The sequence below is a fragment of the Arachis hypogaea genome, chromosome 3, assembly GCF_003086295.3.
Source record: "Arachis hypogaea cultivar Tifrunner chromosome 3, arahy.Tifrunner.gnm2.J5K5, whole genome shotgun sequence".
Taxonomy (NCBI): Eukaryota; Viridiplantae; Streptophyta; class Magnoliopsida; order Fabales; family Fabaceae; genus Arachis; species Arachis hypogaea.
In genome coordinates, this window is record NC_092038.1 from 141,645,635 (window position 1) to 141,667,087 (window position 21,453).

Consider the following 21,453-nt stretch of genomic DNA (forward strand, 5'->3'; position numbering starts at 1 on the left):
AATATTCCAGTACGAGTCATGAAGTAGGTGAGAAGGACATATGGATTATTATTTTGTTAAGAAAAATGGAGGCAGAGACAGCAGAAGATCAGCATAATCGTCATGATGGTCATGGGCGTTCATCATTACCGAGATTTCCCAGTAGAATCCCTTCCATTGTTAGGGACACATCAGAAGAGAATATCCTAAAATACACAAGCTTGAAGGACGTTATGTGCAACTCACCGCCAACAAGGCATTATGCAACGTTGTTCTACGGAGGAAATGAAGCGTTATTTGATTCAAACATTGCCATTAGAAATGAGCTTGTGAAGCGTGCAGCCTCTGTTTATTTACACTCGGCAGCGATGCTGGCCACTAGAAACCACAACTGTTTCGAGGCTTTCTGGGAAAGGGTCAAGACCAAGGCTTCTTCGTTTTCATTCTGGATCATGACCTCCTGCATGTTTCCCGTTTTCGACTTCCTCAATCACATCATCATGACTAGCCTTCGTTCATTGCCATGATATATGTATATATAAGTTCATTTAATTTGCACTTCTTTAACGACAGATTTTAGCCCTATATGTATGTTGGTTAACAGAAATTTGAGTTTATGAATTAAAACATTGATTAATGCAGTAATAATGTATATATGTTTGATACGTGGTTCATAAGAAATAATAAAAGCTTGAATATGGGTAGCATGGTAATCAAGTCTGAAATTTGATGAGGTCATGATTCGGTTACGCAGTCTTGTACAAAAGACGCGTGACCCTCTTTATCTAACAAAATCAAATCAATCTCATTCCTTTATTCCATCTTCTCACATACATATATACAGCCCCTGAGCCCAGCCCCCTCACATTTCAATCTCAAAACCCTAGATTAAGCCCAGCAAGAATAAGTATGCAGGTAATGAAATCGGCAATGCAAGTGGAGGCTTCAGCTTCGGCTTCGGTGAAGGCCTTTGAGATGGTGCAACAGCTGGCATCCAGCAACGCCGTCGTGGTTTTCAGCTGCAGCGACTGCTGCATGTCCACGGTGGTGAAGCGCCTCCTCTTTAGCCTAGGAGTGGGCCCCACCATCGTGGAGCTGGACGAGCATGCCTCCGGTCAGGCCATGGAGGCCGCCCTCTACCAGCTCTCCGGCACGCTCCAGCCTGTCCCCGCCGTGTTCGTGGGCGGCAAGTTCCTTGGCGGTGTCCAGACTCTGATGGCGTCACACATCAATGGCAGCCTCATTCCTCTCCTCAAGGAAGCCGGAGCTCTCTGGCTTTAACTTTAATTATCACTGTATCAATGCAACCTAACTAGCTAGCTAGCTTCAGAGTGCGTATATCTAATATATCTGTGCTTATATGTAATTAGAGGGTTTTTCAATTTCAGGTTCCAACCCTATATATGAACACAGATGCATATCATCAATATTATTAATTAAATCAGTTCGTTTCTCTCGCCTAATTAAATGAGGATTACAAATACAAATAATAAAGACCCTTTATTCATTCTTGCATTGCTTCTTCTTCCATTGGTCTGTAGTCTCTTATCTTCTCAGGGAAAGGCTGCAGCGTGACCTCATGGCATGTGTCAAAACAATGTAGTGATGTACTATATATTATTCTAACTTGACCATTTGTGTGTCATTTTCCAATTAATAATATATAACTAATCACAAAAATTTACTAATTATTAGTTAAAACAAGTTAATTTTCAATTTTTTTTTTCCTAATCTAGAAACGAAAGGAAAATGTTGTGTATTTGCTTCATTCAAACTTAAAAGTTAAAATAAACAGCACAAGATTTGGTCACGCTAAAGGTAGTGCTTGAGCTGACAGGGACAGTCTTCCCAGAAATCTGAGGTAATGATTCGATTGGTCTTTATTATTGAGCAAATTTTGTTCTTTTGTTGTACGGAAGATGAAGGCATGGCATGAGCATGAGGCTACGTTGGTAGGGTTTTAGCTTTTGCAAGATCCCCCATCCTGGAATTCAGCACACAGACAGAGTAGTTACGTTCTTCAAGCCGACAACTCCACATCATATTCTCAAATCATCGCCGTAGTTATTTTTGGTAAGTTAACAACACTAGTAATATAGTAAATAAACTTGATGAATTATGTTAATCACTCTACACTCTTCAATAATCTCATGTTCGAATTTTACGTAAGAAAACAAACGAAATTTGTTAAAAAAACTTAAAAAGTAAAGAAATGTAAAGAGTAGTAAGATGCTACAAAGCAGGGTATAGTACTTATTTGATTTTTTGCAGAAAGCATTGGAGACAGAGTCTGGTGTGCAGTAGAGTTGGAGAAAATGATTACCGATTCTATATTGTGTTCCCTAATATTCCTTATCGGATCCTATTGTGAAATCATCACTAGTACAGTAGTAGTTATGATGGGAAGGCATGAGTCATGAGTGAGACTGAGAGATGTATGTGTAATTTGACCCAAAGGACATGATAACTGCATGTCTATGACTACGACCGTACCATCACCGTGCATCAATATCTTTATTTCACTCTAATCTCTTCTTTCCTCTCATTTTCCAAACTTATTATCTTTTAGTAATTATAAGGGAATAATAATCTAAAATTATTTTATTTTATTTAATAATATTTTTTATTACTTTTTTTACAGATTAATTAGCTACCTAATACATACACACACAAAAATAACTAACTATTTAACAGATAATAAAAAATTATTTAAAATAGTCTAAAACTATTTTATTTTATATTTTTAATTATTATAAATAAATAAATATTTTTAAATATAATAAATATATAATTATAAATATTACATATATATAAAATTATAAATTTAAAATAAAATAAAAAATAAAAAACTATCAGAATTTATTTATTTTTATTATTATTTTTAACTATCAATCAAATTCTTTTAATCTGGTAATCCAACAACATACTTTAGTCCATACTTTTAAATATTAATAACTAATTCATAATCAAAAAATAAATGATGATAACCCTAATATTTCTCATAAAATAATTTTAAATTATTATTTCCTTAATATATGGAAGGTTTAAATAGACATGACCAAATCAAACAAATTAAACATAGAGCCGAATTATAATTAGACCAGACAATTCTGATGAAAAAAGAAAAGCAAATGAAACCGCTTGCTATTTTTGTTGATGACGAAAATTGACCTTAACCTCTGGGTGTGCAAAGCACTAACACATTATATTATATTTTTCAGGCATTGATAGATCTATACAACAAAAAGTAAGATACAAAAGAAATTAATGCAGGGAAAAGAAAGAGCTTCCCCTTTGGCATAATCTGTTAATCTGTAGATCCCTCTTCAAAGATTGGTTCCAAGTTCCAACTACGGAAACCCTAAAGAGCATTTTTGAGGTGTTATGACCGCGTTGGATGCTTCTCACTTCCTTAACCATTTTCCTAAGCATTTTTTGCACTAATAATAAACATAAGAACCAAAGCCTTAGCTTTCCTTTATTCTCTTTATGTGATCAAAGAAACTCAACCTTATATCAAAATGAAAAGATGATAAATGAGTCGGATTTAAATAGACCGGATTAATCAGTTTAATAGTTCTATATATGAGATATTAACCAAAAATAAAATAAAATTATAAATTACTGCTAACTTAATTATTCAGACCACACTCAAAGTTTAATATACCAACCATGCATGGAAGTACAGATAAATCACTAAATATTTTTGTGACTAAATAAATTACTAAATGTTGAGACACGTGGATTACATTAATAAATATGCAGTTGTCATCGTGTATCGAAAATTTTTAGATTATTTAATATATTTGAGTAAAGATAATTCTACCTGAGTTTTTCCCTAATGATTTAGAATCCTAATTTCCAGCATGCCACTATATGCACACGGGTAGTTATTATACATTAGGCTAATTAAGGCCCTTAAATTTCTATTGAACATACATGCTGCCGCGGCTTACGCTGAGAATATTGGTAATAGGGGTGGTCAAAACACCGAATAACTTTTCTCTTTTTCATCGTCTTCGTCATCTTCTTCTTCATATGTTGTGTCCAATGTTATTTGGATTTGTATCTTGTGAATAGTTGAGAGCAAGAAAGGCGGGGCAAGTGCGCTAAAGGGTGATAAGGTGGAAGTTTTGTTGTTGAATGAAGATTTAGGGTTGTGAAAGGCATAACGATGATAGAATTGACCATACTTTAGAGTTTAGACATTAAAGAGAAGAACGATCTTCACACTACACACTTCACACCCTATCTATTAGGTGACATGGAATTATATATATATATATATATATATATATATATATTACAATTACTTGTATGCCGTACGTATATGTCAACAATCTCGGTACATTATCAATAGTATTTCTGTCAATATCTATCAATTCTTATTTATGACTGTGTTTAATGGAAATATCTTTGTGAATGTATCTAATAAAAATATCTTTTTTATGACTGTATCTAATAAAAATATTTTTATAGATGTATTTTCTAAATATATCTTCTTATATAAGTATTTAAAATATAATAATTAATTATTGTTGATAATAAATTGACAGATAATATATTAATACACTATACTTTTTCATATGTCAATTATCAAAATGTCCCCCCTTCTTCTCCATCTTCTTTTCATGATGACATTTATGCCAATTAAATAATTCACCGTGTGTATATGCAAAGGGTGCACAGGTCTAAAGTCTTCGAGTTTAAAAAGGGATTGCATTAAATGCAGGGACGGATTTAAAGGGGCAAGCATAGGCCGTGGCTCCCCAAATTTTTTAGAAAAAAATGTTAGTAATTTTAAGTGTATAAAATTATTATATATTGTATAATTTTATTTTTTATTAAAAAATATAGAAAATAATTATATATCTTATATAAATAATTGAATTATTAAATTCAAAAGTAAGTAATAATTCTTAATTGAGAAAATATTATTGCTAATTATTTTTTGATTAAATAAATTTTTAATGCTTTTAATATTTAATTTTTTTTCTCTTTTTAAATATATTTTTTAATTTTACACCTATTATCGTATAAAAATATTTTAATATTTATAATTACATCGATATCTAATTAGATGTTAATTTTTTTTTATATATTATAATACATGCATAAAAGTAAATTATTTTAAAATTTATCTTTTTATGATATTAAAATTATAACATATTAAATAAATTTATTAAAATAATTAATTTTATATATTTTATTTACAAATATATTTTAGATACATATAACAAAATTATTGAAATACTTTATTTATATTATTTTATAATATATTTTTTTATAATATAAAATATAAAAATATAATTTATTGTCATAATAATACTCAATAAACTAAACTAATTAAAAAATAGATAATATTTATATTTTATCAAATCTAAAATAAAAAAAATGATAAAAACTAAGATAACTTTTTATATAACAATCACTTATTAATATTTTTTAATTAAAATAAAATATATATTATTAAATATATAATATTATAATTAGTTATATAATATTTTAATTTTTGACTCCTCTTTTACAAATTTCCAAATTCGTCTCTGATTCAATGAATAATAATGTAGATGGTCTAATCTAATAATGATAATTGTATAATAAGTTAATAATAACAGATTCCAAAGTTAAACATGTGACTTTAAACTTACTAAAGAATTAAACAATTTATTAATTGTTATTTCAAGATTCTTCATTTGGATCTAATACTTATCACACCATGACAAAAATATAAAATTATACTAGAAATAAATTTCATCGTCAAATAAAAATGAAAGGGTATTTTAAGTGAAATTACGTTAGATGTATATAAAAAATTAATTATTTGTATAAAATAAATATTAAAATGTAAAATATGTAATAAAAATAAATTAAATAATATATATTTATATATAAATGGTAAAAAATCATATGCAGTTATTTTTATTTAAAAAAAATTTGATATGACAAATCAGTGATGGTGATAGCACTCAATTTTAGAAAGATTATTGAATCCCAAGCATGAATAAATTTAAAGATTTTGCTCAATCAGATATATTGGAGGATATGTTGAATGACATGGTCAGTGAATATGCAACAAAAGATAAATGAGATTTAGGTAAAATTGAGGAGGTTTTAGGAGAGGACTGGATCTCAGTTTTCTCATCCTTAAAAGTTCCAAAAGTAAATTTTGGGGATGATCAAGTAGTGTGGCTTCTTAATTCCAACAGTAAAATTAGCATTAAGTAAGCGTGTTCTATTTATTTGAACTACCCTGAAAATTTTAGGGTTGATTTATTTTTGAGAATTTGAAAAGTTGAAGTCCAGAAGAAGCGCACATTTCTTTGGCTAGTTGCTAATGAAGCCCTTTTGACAAATGAGGTTCAAGCTAGCAGGCAGATGACTCAAGAGGATATTTATCATATTTGTGGTTCTTGTTTAGAGCCTTTGCTGCATGTCCTTCGCAACTGCAGAGTCGCAAAGAATACGTGGAAGAGCATTGACGCTTCATTGAGTTCTGATACATTCTTTAGTCAACCACTCTTTTCCAGGTTGTTAAAGAATTTATCATCTTAATCCCATTACCAAGGCATTTCTTAGTTCTTGTTGTTTACTTGCATCCTATGTTCTCTTTGGTATCATTGCATCAAGCATATTTTTTAGAGGGACAATGCAGTAGATGAAAATAAGATCTATGATTTGGTTGTGCATTTAGCTAAAGAGTATAACTCAGTGCATGAGGAGATAGCTCAGGCAAAAAAAAAGTTAGGTGCTTTGCTAAAAACAAATCCATTGGATCCCTCCAAATCCTTCCTTCATTAAGCTCAATTTTGATAGCTCTGTTACAAAGGACGGTTAAATGGTTTGCTTGTTTTATTAAAAGACCATGAAAGTAAGTTTTTGGCTTGTCATAGTGTAAATTTAGGCAGCTGTACAATAACTTTAGCAGCACTCTATTATAACATGCAAATGCAGAGAGAAAATGAGTGATCTCATTGATTAATTCTGTTACAGATGGGATATATATTCATGTACATAACACAGGGGTCTAACTGCTTAATGAGGAAAGGGTACTCTAACTAACTAATCAATTATATTGCAGAGAAGCTAACTAACTAAGTTACATGAGTGACTGACTATTGGTTAGACTAGTGACTAATTAACTTAGATGGTCCATAATATCCCCCCTCAAGTTGGCAGATGAAGATTTATCATGCCAAACTTGGAAATGAGATTATTGAATTGAGTTGGGGCCACTGGCTTGGTGAACACATCGGCTAGTTGATGTTGCGTCCGAACATGAATGAGCTTAATAAACCCTACAACCACCTTTTCGCGCACAAAGTGGCAGTCCATTTCTATGTGCTTAGTTCTCTCATGAAAAGTGGGATTGGATGCTATGTGAATAGCAGATTGAGAGTCACAAAACAGCATAGAAGAGGGAATATCAACTTGAAAGTCAAACAAGAGGCCTTTCAACCATGTGAGTTCAACAGCAGTTGCTGCCATGGCCCGATACTCAAATTCTGCGGATGATTTGGAGACTGTGGTCTGCTTCTTCGATCACCATGCAATAAGAGAATCTCCAATGAACACACAGAACCCAGTGACACTTCGTCTAGTATCCAGGCAATCTGCCCAATCTACATCCACATAAGCCATTAGTCTCTTCTTGGAGTTTGCCAAAAAAAAGTAAGCCTTGCTCTACGGTGCCTCTGATGCACCGCAGCAAATGATGAAGGGCATGAAGATGTGCAGTGCGAAGTTGGGACAGAAATTGGCTAAGGGTGGAGACAGCGTAGGTGATGTCCAGGCGCGAGATGGTGAGGTACATCAATCTCCCTATAAGCCTTCTATAGCTCGCGGGATCCTTGAGCAACTCCCCATCTGAGCTACTAAGCCTTAGGCAAAGAGGTAGGCTTAGATTTAGCAAAATTGGTGTCTTCAAGGATGCTAAGGATGTACTTACATTGGCTAAGAACAATTCTCTCATCTGATCTTGCCAATTCCAAACCCAAAAAATACTTCAAATCACCAAGAATCTTCAATTTGAAGAGCGATTCCAATAACTTCTGCACCTTGTACAACATGTCCTTAGATGGATTGGCCAGGATAATATCGTCTACGTATACAAGGAGATAGACTGTTTGGTCGCCACTACCATAGGTGAAAAAGGAGTAATCATGCCTCGATTGTTTGAAGTGGTGGTTAAGCAAAGCTGAAGAGAATTTGCAAAACCATGGACGGGAAGCCTGCCTCAAACCATAAATGGACTTGTTTAACTTACATACAAGTGCAGAATTTTTGGAATTGTAGCCGAGAGGTAGTCCATATATACCTCTTCGAATAAATCCCCATTCAAGAAGGCATTGTTTACATCCATTTGAAGCAAAGACCATTTGTTTATGGCTGCCAACAACAGAAGCAATCGAACAGCGGTGAGTTTTGCCACGGGTGAAAATGTGTCCTTGAAGTCTATACCAACTTGTTGGGTGTATCCTTTTGCAACGAGTTTGGCTTTATATCTGTCCACAGAACTATCTGCTTTACATTTGACTTTGTAGACCCATCTGCATCCAATGGTGTGTTTGCCAGCAGGCAGGGGCACCAAAGACCAAGTATTTGTGTCTTCCATGGCCTAGAGCTAGGGGTGGCAGTGGGGCGGGTAGGGGCGGGTTTTTACCCTACCCGACCCCGCCCCGCCGTCCCGTCACTCAAGTACTACCCGCCCCGCCACAACCCGCGGGTAGTAAATTGCAGTACCCGAACCCGCCCCTGCGGGTACCCGCCCCACCCCTACCCGCCCCTATAAAAATTAAATATTTTAATTTTTACATATTCATATCTAAATTAAGACAAAAACTTAAAATTCATAGATAAATTAAAATACAAACATAAAAATTCATACAATGTCATTAGCTCAAATAACTTGAAATAAAAAAAAAGTGTTAGATCACTACAAATTTAACACCATAATAAAGAAATTATAATATTAGATATAAAAAAATCTTTAACCCTTATTCTTGATCACTTTCAACATCTTCATCATCATTAAAAGTTTGCAAATCAAGATTTAAACCTGAAAATCAAAAGATATAACAATTAACAAATTAAAATCATATCTTAATAAAGATCAGAATGCATAAATGAAAAATCAGAATACATAACAAGTTCTGCCACTTATTTTATGCAGATATTGGATGCTATTAAATCAACTGTTGGCTACTGATGAGGTTAATCACAATCTTTCAACCATCTATGTGATCTTGAATTCACGTGATCATCATAATGATCATGTTTGGGACAAAATGAATTTGTATAATGCATTGCAGACTATGAAAATCTGGAGATTAAGTTAATCATAGCTTCTCCAAATGTAAAACATTTTTAAAAAATAATAATAATAAGAAATAATGAATGAAACTTGAAAATCAATAACCATACATTCATATATTAGGCCCATCCTTGTAGTTCTATATATAATAGGATTGTAACACATGAAATATTTAGATGAGAATATGAGAATACATGCTAAGCCAATTGAATTAAATTAGATAACCATAAACAAACTTTTTCTATTTGTATATGTCTATAGCTTATTCCCTGTTTCTTGATTTCATCATAATTCAGAACACTGCTGCACATTATGGATTCCCCACAGAAACTGAAATTGCTTGATTGGAAACTGAAAACACAAGACATTGGGGGCGGAAAAACATCAAGCTAAGTTCAGATCTGAAGTGAAGTGAAGTTCATTTCATATACCAGATATAGTAAATAAGCAGAATGAAAACATTTGTCCTCTTCAAGTACAAAGTTGACTTTAAAATAGAACTAAAACTCTAGAAGATTAAATATTGAACTAACTTGTCAATTTCGGAGGAATTTAGAGAAAGTGAGAGAGATGGTAGGTAGTGTGAAACCTGTTCAGGAGCAGGGAATTTTAGAGTGGAGTCAAAAGGCTTCTCATCTTGAGAAACCTTAAAAGACATCAAGTGTGGAACAGCATAGACTTTGCTTGAGAAAAGCCACTGAGCAGTAGAGCCCTTGGTGAAGCCTACAATACAAATTAGAGACTCAATTTCCCACTCAACACTCAGATCATAGAGTTTCACAACTTGGAATCTATTAATTACCCTATGTCTACCTACTTGTTTATTAGAAATACCTAATCAACAAATTGGCATTACTAATTTTTGTAATAATAAAAAAATTCAGAACACTTCCGCACATTACTAATTCTGCTAATTTCAAATGCCCAATTCTCTCCATAATTAGAACACCTTGGGCATATTCCCTTTCATAAACCAAATCACTCTAATCTTGAGGGGTCCATTCAGTACTCAATGACAATTACAAAATCAGATTAAAATCAAAATTCAAAATGCATAAAAATGATAAATCAAAACTAAACATGCACTTCTTATCAGTCAAAAATATTGTTATCAAAACTAAATATGCACTTCTCATCAATCAAAACAACTTTAATTTTTCAAATCTAGTAGAGCATGCCTGTGGGATGGCAAATCTGCAAACACAGAGGGGCTCAAAGACTTACCGGTGGTTAGAGACAGAGAAAAAGGGCTTCGGTGACAGGCTCACATGCAACAGCGACGGACAAGCTCACAGCGACAGCGACCAAGCGATGAATCTGTGGAAGAACAAGAGAAGAACTTAGATCTCACAACGATGGAGAGATAGAGAGCACGAGAGAGAGAGAGAGAGAGAGAGAGAGAGGGGAACTTACGGAGCTGTGCGAGCTGAGCAGCGAGGGCGAGGAGTTGCGCGACTGAGCAGCGAGGGCGAGGAGTTGTGCGGCTGAGCAGCGACGGGCCGACGGCAGGCGGGAGGTGAGCAGCGACAGTAAGGAGCAGTGGGACTAAGTGGTGACGCCAAGGAATTGCAACGACGGCAAGGAGCTGCGAAGCGACGGCGCAATGGCGGAGAGGAGATGAGAGGCTGAGCTGAAGAGCAAAGGGACTTGGGGTCTCAGGTCTGATCTCTGATGGTTGGTGGATTGGAGGCAAACCCTAATATATATATATATATATTAAGTACTCCGGGATGGGTAGGGGCGGGTTTACCCTGACCCCGACCCCGCCCCGCCCCGCTACACTACCCGCCCCGATCAAAACCCGCCCCGCCCTCGGGTCAGGTTTAAACCCGCCCCGAGCGGGTCGGGTACCCGCGGGTTCGGGTACTCTTGCCACCCCTACCTGGAGCTCTTCATCCATTGCTCTTCGCCATTCTAGAAACTTGACTGCTTGATGGAAGAAGGCAGGTTCAGGGATTGCAGCAACATTGGCAATGAAAGCACAGTGAGGTTGAGAGAGATGTTTAAAATTCATGTGGTAAACATTGTGGCATTGATAATCCTTGAGGTACGGAGGTGGTCTTGATGGTCTAGATGTTCGGCGAGGCTCAGTGGTGGGAATCGCCTGAGATGAAGCTGAGACTTGTTGAAGTTGTGGCTCTACATTGGTGGCAGGTGAAGAGGAACTAGGTGTCACATCGGGAAGGAAAAGAGGCATGACCACATCAGGAAAGATATCAACAATGGTGCTGGAAGTCTTAGAGGATTGTTGAAATGAAAACTCAGACTCCACAAAGGTAACGTCCCTCGAGATAAAAATCTTCTTAGCGATTGGATCATAGAGCTTATATCCCTTGTAGCCAGAAGGATATCCAATGAAAACTGAGCGCACTGCACGTGGAGAGAATTTGTGTTATTTGGAAATGAGGGTGGAAGCATGAGCTAGACAACCAAAGACCCGTAAAGAATGGTAGTCTGACTGTTCGGAGAATAACTTCTCATATAGTGAGCTATATTGAAGGGCTGGACTTGGCAATCTATTGATTAGAAATGTGGCAGTCAGAACACATTCGCCCCAAAATTCAATTGGAGCATTGGATTGGAAGAATAGAGATTGAGCCACATTGAGCAAATGATGGTGTTTTCGTTCAACTACGAAGTTCTGCTCAGGCCTTTCGACACATAAGAATTGATGCACTATCCCTTTCGAATTGAGGTATTCGGTGAGGGAAAGTTCACCTGTATTGTCCGATCGCATTTGCTTCACCCTGGTCTTAAATTGAGTCTCAACCATATTGAAGAAATTGATAAGAGTATTAGCAGCATCAGATTTATGTTTCAACAAGAAGGTCCATGTGAATCTAGAGTGATCATCCACAACAGTAAGAAAAAATCTCATATTATTATATGTAGAGACACGATAAGGCCCCCAAATATCACAATGAACCAAATCAAAAATGGAAGAACAAAAGGTATTATTTGATTGAAAGGATAAACGCCTAAGTTTGGCTAATGGACACACATCACAATTGGAGTGATTGAATTTTAAGGGTGTTGAAGACAAAATAGAATTCAACCTATTGAAGACTTTTTCAGACGTATGACCTAATCTTGCATGTCAAGTAGAGCTACTAACAGAAAAAACTAAATGACAATTATCAACATCAAGAGAGGGAGCATGCATTAAGGGTGGTGATTGTAGAACAAACAGATCATCAACTTCATCACCTCTGCCAATCACTTGCTTGGAGTTCTTCTTCTATATCACAAATGATAGGTCAGAAAGATGGACACTACAATTTGACAATTTTAGAAGGGAACTAACCGAAATCAAATTGACTCTAAAGGATGGAATGAATATGACATTAACAAGTGTTAAAGAGGGTTGAGGACAACATTACTAATGGCTAATGCACGGATTTTGGTATGATCAGATAAAGCAACAAAGTGGTTAGATAATGATTTTGGCTCAATTAGAGAATTAAAGGAGTTGGTGATGTGGGTGGTAGCACCTGAATCAACAATCCAGACAATTGGAATTGCCTTTTGGTTCATGTAACAAGAAGAGAACACTTCACCTGCACATATCTCAGGTTCAATGTCTTGAACAGCTTGCTATGGTTGAAGAAGAGCCATCAATTGGTTGTATTGAGCTGCCATGAGAGAGAAGGGAGAGGTGACTGATGAATCTTGCACTTCTTGAGCATGATTCACTTGAGCCACATGATGCACCTAAGGCTTGGGAGTCTTGTTTTGCAGATAGCCTGGTGGATAGCCATGAAGGCGATAACACTTGTCTTCAGTGTGTCCCATGAGTCCACATTGAGAGCAAGTTAGACGATCTTTCTTACCCTTTGGCTTCGAATTTTGATGCAGAGAGAACTTCGGAGACTACTTGACTGCGAATACCATGTGCTGGCTAGGTTAAGGAGAAGTAAGTGCACATTGTTTCTCTTCTTGCAAGACCAGAGAGAAAACTTTGTCAATTGAAGGAAGGGGATCTGATAACAAGATTTGGCTTCTAACATTTGCCAAATTTTTATTGAGCCCCATGAGGAACAGCATGACATATTCTTGATCGAGGTAGGTTTGAATCGATTTAACACCACCGCAGGAGCACGAGACCAGAGGCTTGAAGGTATTGAGTTCTTCCCAAAGGATCTTCAACTTTGTGAAATATTGTGAAACAGAGAGAGAGCCTTGGGTCAGTGACATGAGAGATCGTTTCAGCTCAAAGATACGAGGTGCATTGCTTTGAGAGAAACGAGTCTCCAGGTCCTGCCAAAGGAGAGCAGTTGAACCCGCGTAGATCACGCTCGTGACAATGTCCTTGGAGATCGAGTTTAACAACCACGTCGTGACGATGTCGTTGGTGCATTCTGCAAGCACGAGATGAACAGTTGGATCTGGTTTCTGCAAAAAACCATCAATGAAGCCAATCTTGCGTTTGCCACTCAATGCAAGATGCATCGATCTGCACCACGAACCATAATTGTCTTTTTGGAGCGGCTGAGAAATCGGCAAAGACCGTGCCGGAGAGGTCAAGTTGCCTTGGGAGGGATTCGATTCAAAGATTGTGGACATCTTGATTGGAATCGGTGAAGCAAACATCTTGAAAAAGAAAGGAAGGAGAAGAAAAAAGAGGCAAGAAAATCAAAAAATTTTTCCGAAAAATCACCAGGAGAAGAAAAGTGTAGCAGAATCGTGAAGAGAATTCACTTCTGATACCATGTTATAACATGCAAATGCAGAGAGAAAATGAGTGATCTCATTGATTAATTCTGTTACAGATGGGATATATATTCATGTACATAACATATAAGGGTCTAACTGCTTAATGAGGGAAGGGTACTCTAACTAACTAATCAATTATATTGAAGAAAAGCTAACTAACTAAGTTACATGAGTGACTGACTATTGGTTAGACTAGTGACTAATTAACTTAGATGGTCCATAATACACTCTAAGCTATTCTGTTAGGGTTAGAGTTAACTCTAAACCTTGGATACATGAATGTTTGCATGTAGGTAGATTCTAAAGTAGTAGTAAGTCTCTGTCTTTAAGGAACCATCGAGTTGCACTCTACAAGAGCATTAGTTTTAGCTATTAAATATCGTTACAGTAGACTAAACAATTGAAACATTACTCATAAATTCTGAAAAATGAATGCTTATGCAGATAGATTGACATGGCAAGAGCATGCGTTTCAGTTGGGATGTCATTTTTTTCTCTATTCCCTCATGTATTTCTTTAAATTTTCATATAGATTTTATTGAAACTGCTTTTTTTAAGATAATATCTATCTAGTTTTTTTTAGAACTTTATGTCTCTATATCTATAAAAAAAAGTTAAAAATTATTAAATAATTTAATAAATTTAGCTAAATAAAAATAACTACACGTAGTTTTTATTTTTTATTATCATACATGAGGAAGAAGTGAAAGTAGCTAGAAAGCAATACAGCACTTATCATTATAATATAAGCATGACATGGTTGAGCGCCATCGATGACCACACCATGCATGTTTGAAGAAATAAAAAAGAACAAAAATACATAAATAAATAAAGATAGCCAGGTCCATGGCGGCATACACTTGCTTTACAGCATAAATGCTGAGTTTGGCATTATTCCTTTTTGTTCCTCTTTTATTAGTCGTTATTCATTATTTTCCACTACTGGCTGAATGCAACCGCTTCTATTTCTCTATTAATTGGTTTTAGGGCCTAATGAAGAAAATTACTTAAAGAAAAGAAAACATGAGTAGTCTTATTCCTCTCTTGTATGTATTATACGTACCCTCCCTAATACGGCATAAGTGATGTTTATATTATGGGGCTCATTTATTAATGATAGGTGAAGGGGGTCATCAAGTGCTAGCTTGCTACATGGCATATGGTGCAAATTGTTCAATTTTGTCTTCCATATATGGAATATGCTACTTACACTCTTTCTTAGAAGCTGCATGCATGCATGTGCTGTTGTTTCTTCTTTTAATATATAGACATGTGATCTAATATGATGTTGACAATGATGATAGATGATACAACATAACAAATTCAGCAATAAGATCTCATTCATAATAGAACCTCATAGCATTCAAGTGGTATGAACCACCATTGTTGAAAGTATTAGGAAATAGCTTGATCATCAGAATGGATTTGAAAGAAAATTCGACCGCCTAGCTAATAAGGAGTCAGAGCATTATCTTAATAATAGAATCGGTAGAGTCATTAGTGAGTGAGTGAGAGGAGCAAACAATATCAGGTGTTCATGGGTCCGATATCTGCGGTATTTATCCGAATCTGATTTGAGAATTGTGGATATCGATTTGATCCGTAAGGTTATAGGATCGGTTCCGATTCACAAGGTTATCGGATTGCGAATTTTATGTTTGTATTCGCATATTCGGGGATCTCCAAAAATAAATAAATAAATAAATAAATATTTTTTTATATTTTATTTCAATTGATATATTATATATATTGTATGATTTTATTTTTATTATTTAAGAAAAGTATGTTTAATAATATTTTAAGAGTAAACATGTTTAAAAGAGTAAAAAAATAATATTTTATTAATATTTTTAAATAAAAATAATTTTTTTAAATATTTATATATTTTGTGGATATATCCGATTAGATCTGATTCGATCTGCAAATGTACGAATCGGATCGGATCCAAACTTAAAAATCGTAAATATTGGATCTGATCCGATAATTTTAGTACAGATTGAATGAAAATTTTGACCATACTCGTCGCGTTCACTGCAAAACAATATAGAAGCTAAATTAGAAAATGAATCACCAAGTTTGTTGTTTTTTGGGGGCACGCACTAATTTTGACTAATTCAACTTCATTCCATGCCCTCTTATAACAAACAACGACTTGTAAAAGAATATTTTTCCATGGCAAAATCCTAACTGATTAAGGAAATAAATAAACCCATCGCCCCAGAGGCTCAGATTAGCTATTTTCTTTGATAATGGCTGATGACAAGCAAAATGGTTCATAGTCCAAACAAGGGTAATATTATGTTAGGTAAGTTTTTCATATTGTTTTGTTTGGCTAACTAAAAGATAATTTTTTATATTTTTTATATCTCAAAGTTATAATAAAAATATTACATACATACAAAAAATTTATTATTAAATTAGTTATTATATATTTATTTATAAATACTTATATTATTTAACTTATTTTTAATATATATTTTATATTTTAATATATATTTTATATAAGTGATTGATTTTTTTATTTATATCTAATATAATTAAACTTATAAATAAAAATATTATCCATACAATAAATAAATTATTATATATTTATATATAAATATATATTATTTAATTTATTTTTAATATATATTTTATATTTTAATATGTATTTATACTAACTAATTTTAATATTCAACTAATATGGTTAACTTATAATATATAAACGACTGTGGAATTTTTCTCTTTACCGTAAATTTTCTGCTATATATAGTTTAATTCTGTTACCTTGTTAATTAGTATTTATAGGAATGAATAATTCATAATATGTATTCAAAAAAAATTATTAATCAATTATTTATATAGAATATATATTAAAAATATATAAAATATTTACTTATACATAAATATAAAATAATTAATTTAATAATTATTTTATATATATATTACATTTTTATTTAGAATTACTGGAAATTAACACATTTAGTAAAAAAAGAAATTACTGGAAATTAACACATTTAGTTAAAAAGAAATAAGAAATTAACTAGTATTTACTCAAATATAAAGTAATAAAAAAAATGTCGACACTCTAAAATTTGTGTTAAATAAACTAAAGACAAATTAATGATAAAACAAATGCCAAAATTTTATATATAAAAAATAGAGTAAAGTGTTAAATAAATCTTTAATGATTTACATTTTATATATATAGACTTTCTATTCTAATAGGGACTAATTTAAAGGTATTGTGTTCACACTAATTATTTTAGAGAACTTCTTTGTTTTTAGGAACTAATATGTTTAAAGTGTATACTATAAAAAAAATGTTGAATATCGTTGAATTTAATGTCGGAGGTTAGCGGCGAATTTTCTGGCAGATTTGGCAATAAATTCGTCGTGTAAAAAAGTTATCGTCAAATTCGATTTCAAAATATAATTGGAGAAAAGAAAAGAAAAATTGGCACGATCATTAGCGTCAGATTTAGAGAAAAAAATCCGATAGTAAGGTAATTAAATGAAACACGCCGTTTTTGTCACAAGCTATGCGTTATCGGCGGATTTTTCTGACGGTAAGCCCGCCGATAAAATTGACCCTAAATTCAAATTTGTGAAGTCTTCCCTTCCATTTCTGTAACATCATTAACCTCACTTTTCTCCCTTTTCTCTCTCGCTGTCAGTCCCCATCACCACTATTCGCTGCCGTTTTGCCATCATTGACTGCTTCCCACGATGACTCCAGCCATCATCGCTGTTGAGTAGCGTCCACCTGGAGCTTGTTTTTGCCATGGAGGAGCTTGTTTCTTTCTTGCTGTCGCTTGCCTCCATCAATTGTGATATTACCCTTCTTTTTTTATCTAGTTGTGTCTTTTTCCTTCCCTACATTTCTCTGTTTTTTATTTTTATCATGTTAATTAGATTTTTTTTTTTTTGAAGAAAGAAGCTCAACACATCAAGTGGAGCGAACAATAACAAACGAACCAAATAAATCATAAACTAAACTATGCAACTCCAAGTAAGACTACTGTTTATCCCATTGTCATCTCCGGCATTGCCATCAACAACAAAAAGAATCTCCACCTAACCGCTCTTTATAGTTCATGAAGGACATATGGATGACCTCAACAACCCCTTTTCCTTTGTTCTGAAAAATTTTTCTATTCCTTTTTAGCTAGATGTTCCAGATAATCGCACAAAAGCCCATCAACCACCTCTTACGCTCTTCTTTGCTAGCTAATATCTCAGTCCAACTTATAAAATGTTCTTTCAGCGTCCCCTTATCATGTTAATTAGTTATTTGGTTTCTTTAGATTTTATTAAGAATCAATTTGTAAATTGATAATAAAATTAAGATAGGTCTTTTACTTAAAGATACAGATAATTAAATTGTTTATAGATGTGTAGCTCTGTGACTATTTTATAAAAATGACTAAAACTTTTTGAAAATTTTATTTTTTGAAATACCAAGTTCAAAAAAATAAAAATTAAAGACCGAAACTGTAAAGAACTTAATCCAAGTTACTGTAGTAAAAAATATATGATTTTTGTTACACTATTCTAGTATTCTCTAACTTCCTCAAAAATATTTAATCACTAGAGAATGCAACAACTAAAGGGCGGTTAACTCAATTTCAAGATCAACAACTTTTCAAAACTCAGTTGTTGTGATCATAAATATTTCAATGTTGATGTTTATTATCAGAATCAGTGATTTTTTATTACATTGATTTATTGATACCGAAAAACTCTATCTTAAATTTTTAATACTATTATAAAAAAGATTTGTAATTGATTGTTCTTAAAGAATTCATCAATTAGCACTAAATAGGTAAAATCAAGATTATTAATATTTACCTAATTGATAAAATAAAAATATTTATTCCCTTGTTCCTTAATGCATGTGGTTGACTCTTTTTTTTATTCATGGCATAAATAGTTAAAAATTTTGTACTAAACTATTCTTTGTTTATTTTATTTTTTCTGCAGAATGATCATCAAATGTATCTGATCTAGCTCATCAAAAGATCAGTCTAATTAGCAAATTTCAGGTGTGTTGGTCAATTCATAAGCACTTATGCTGTCTTTATTATTAAATATTTCATTTATAGAATCATCTTGTATGAAAGCTTCTTTGTATACATGACTTGCAATTAAATAAACAGTTAATATCATAAAATGGAATCATAACCCATAGTGTGAAATTAGTATTAAGCTTCTTTAACTTATCTATTGATAGATGTATGCTTTATACTTCGATTTAAAATAATCCAACATGTTGAGTACTTGTATTACTTTCTATGGATTAGTATTTTCCTCATACTTGTTTTGTGGCTTGATTTTGTTGTCTTTGTATTGTGCTCTCTATTGTTGTTCGATTTAAATTTCTCATTGTGATCTAATATCAATATCACTTTTAGTTTATGCAATTAAATTTGGTATCAGAAACACCAAATTGCATATGATTGAGTTTCATTACGGAATTAACTTATGTCTCTTATAGTTTATTTTACTTTAGTTCTGGTTTATTATTTTAATCTATGTTTATAATTTTAATTTAGATTGATTTTTCAGAATGTAAGTAACATCTTTAGTTTAATAGTCACTTATGCACTCTCTCATTGTTACAGCTCATTAAAAAATTTTGAAGAACAGATAAAAGAATCTTTTGAAGAAGAAAAATTACAAAATCCTTAGTAGAGGAGCTTGAGACTGAAGATGAAAGGTCAACAGATTTGTTCTCATTTGTTCATGCTCAAATAAGATTTCTGTTATTTTTTACTTGTATATTGATATTTGAACTTGTTTATGAATTTTTAACAAAAAATTATAGACAACTTATTAAAAGAAATTATAAAACTTTAAATTTTGATAGTTTAAAAATTACTAAATTTAAATATCTAAAATTATATATTAAATTTTTATACAAATTAAAAAAAAAGAGTTCAAGTTTAATGTCGGATTTAATGTTGATTATATTTGTCGGTAACTATCAATTTAATTATTAATAATAAATAATATATTATCGTCAAATTTATCGAAAAAAATTCGACGATAACAAAGTCCAAAATTTTGTCAATTAAAAATTTAAAATTTGCTGATAATTAGCAACGGATAAAAAAATTTGCCAATAAATAATTACCAACAAAATTTATACTATTAGATTTATTCCGCCACTAAATTTAATGATAAACAAGTTACCAACAAATCTTTTTAATAAATTTACTAATAAATCTAACGATATATTCGATAACTTTTTTATAGTGGTAAATCTTTAAGATTTATTTGTCACTTTACTACCTGACTTAAAAAATTAGTGGCATCAGACAATAATTAATGAAAATAAGACACCATGTTCACGTGAAGATCTCTCTAGCTACCAATACCACGAATGAAGAATGATGAAGAAGGAAGACAAATTAGCATGTTGGCCTATTTCTACAACCTTATCCAAAATAAACATATTGCTACAACTTCATATATAATTCATCCCCTCATACCTCGTTTATGGTCCACACCTGTTCATCATCATTCTCATCCTTTTCTTGGTATTATTCTTTCCAAGTTGTTGGAAGAAGGCATTTAAAAAAAAAAAAAAGAAATTACAATCCTCGTCATATACAGTATGTACATTAAACTAAAAATATTTACAAGTGTACGAAGATGGTGGATGTATAACTTTTATTTATTAAAAAAAAAAGGTATATAACTAAAATAAGAATAATATAAAACGAAATGTTTTGTGCAAAGGAAATTATATATATATTAGAAAATTTGAAGAGCTAGTATGAATGAACCACAATATGTGTTGCATACGACAGTTCAGGGGCCAATGCCCTCGAAGATGGGGAATGAGAATTGAATAAAAATAAAAAGGAAGCTGTGGACGGTAGCTATGATGGCGATGGTAGTGATTTAGATATATCTTGCTTTATCCTTGCATCTTCATGCATGAATAAAAATTAGTGACATAATAATGAAAAGGTTATTATTATTTACATTAGACCTATAACTTTATAAAATTTTGTTGACTATTCATAGGTGAAAATTGAGTTAGTAGAGATTCTAAATAAAGACGTATAGTTAAACATTTCTGATGGAGAATGGTCGGGTCAGTTCAACCTCAAAAGATTAATGCAGTGCCAAACCTCACCGCCAATTAACATTAATGAATGGTACACTTGGCACCAATTTGCAGCGTTAATTAGTTCATGATTCAAACATGCATAAGCATAACAAAAAAATCCAAGCAACGACCACCATAACTTAAACAATTGTACGGTTAAAATTCCTCCACTCCTTTTAGCCGCCAATAAATGTGAAAGAAAATGTTCATGTGAGGAAACGTGTCAATGCATTAAAAGCACCCAAAAAAGTACAAATTTGGAAGCTAGTGCATGCACAACAAAAACCATATCTTCTACGGATACGTGCAAGTGCAAGGGTTATCTACAGTATGAAAAAGTCTCCAGATA

The 21,453-nt window shown here is 32.9% G+C and overlaps 2 protein-coding genes across 2 annotated transcripts; one reads left to right on the forward strand and one right to left on the reverse strand.

Annotated features, from left to right (window-relative positions):
• Positions 1-909: 909 nt before the first annotated feature.
• On the forward strand, positions 910-1,260 carry LOC112736107 (glutaredoxin-C9-like). Its single transcript, XM_025785451.3, has one exon. The coding sequence runs from the start codon at positions 910-912 to the stop codon at positions 1,258-1,260; it is 351 nt and encodes a 116-aa protein (XP_025641236.2).
• An 11,935-nt stretch (positions 1,261-13,195) lies between these two features.
• Positions 13,196-13,882, reverse strand: LOC140183666 (uncharacterized). The gene has a single exon (XM_072232133.1). The coding sequence runs from the start codon at positions 13,880-13,882 to the stop codon at positions 13,196-13,198; it is 687 nt and encodes a 228-aa protein (XP_072088234.1).
• Positions 13,883-21,453: the final 7,571 nt, after the last annotated feature.

What these genes read in the sequence shown, in the direction of transcription:
- LOC112736107 (XM_025785451.3), top strand. Translation starts at nt 910, where the DNA reads ATGCAAGTGGAGGCTTCAGCTTCGGCTTCGGTGAAGGCCTTTGAGATG.
- LOC140183666 (XM_072232133.1), bottom strand. Translation starts at nt 13,882, where the DNA reads ATGTTTGCTTCACCGATTCCAATCAAGATGTCCACAATCTTTGAATCG.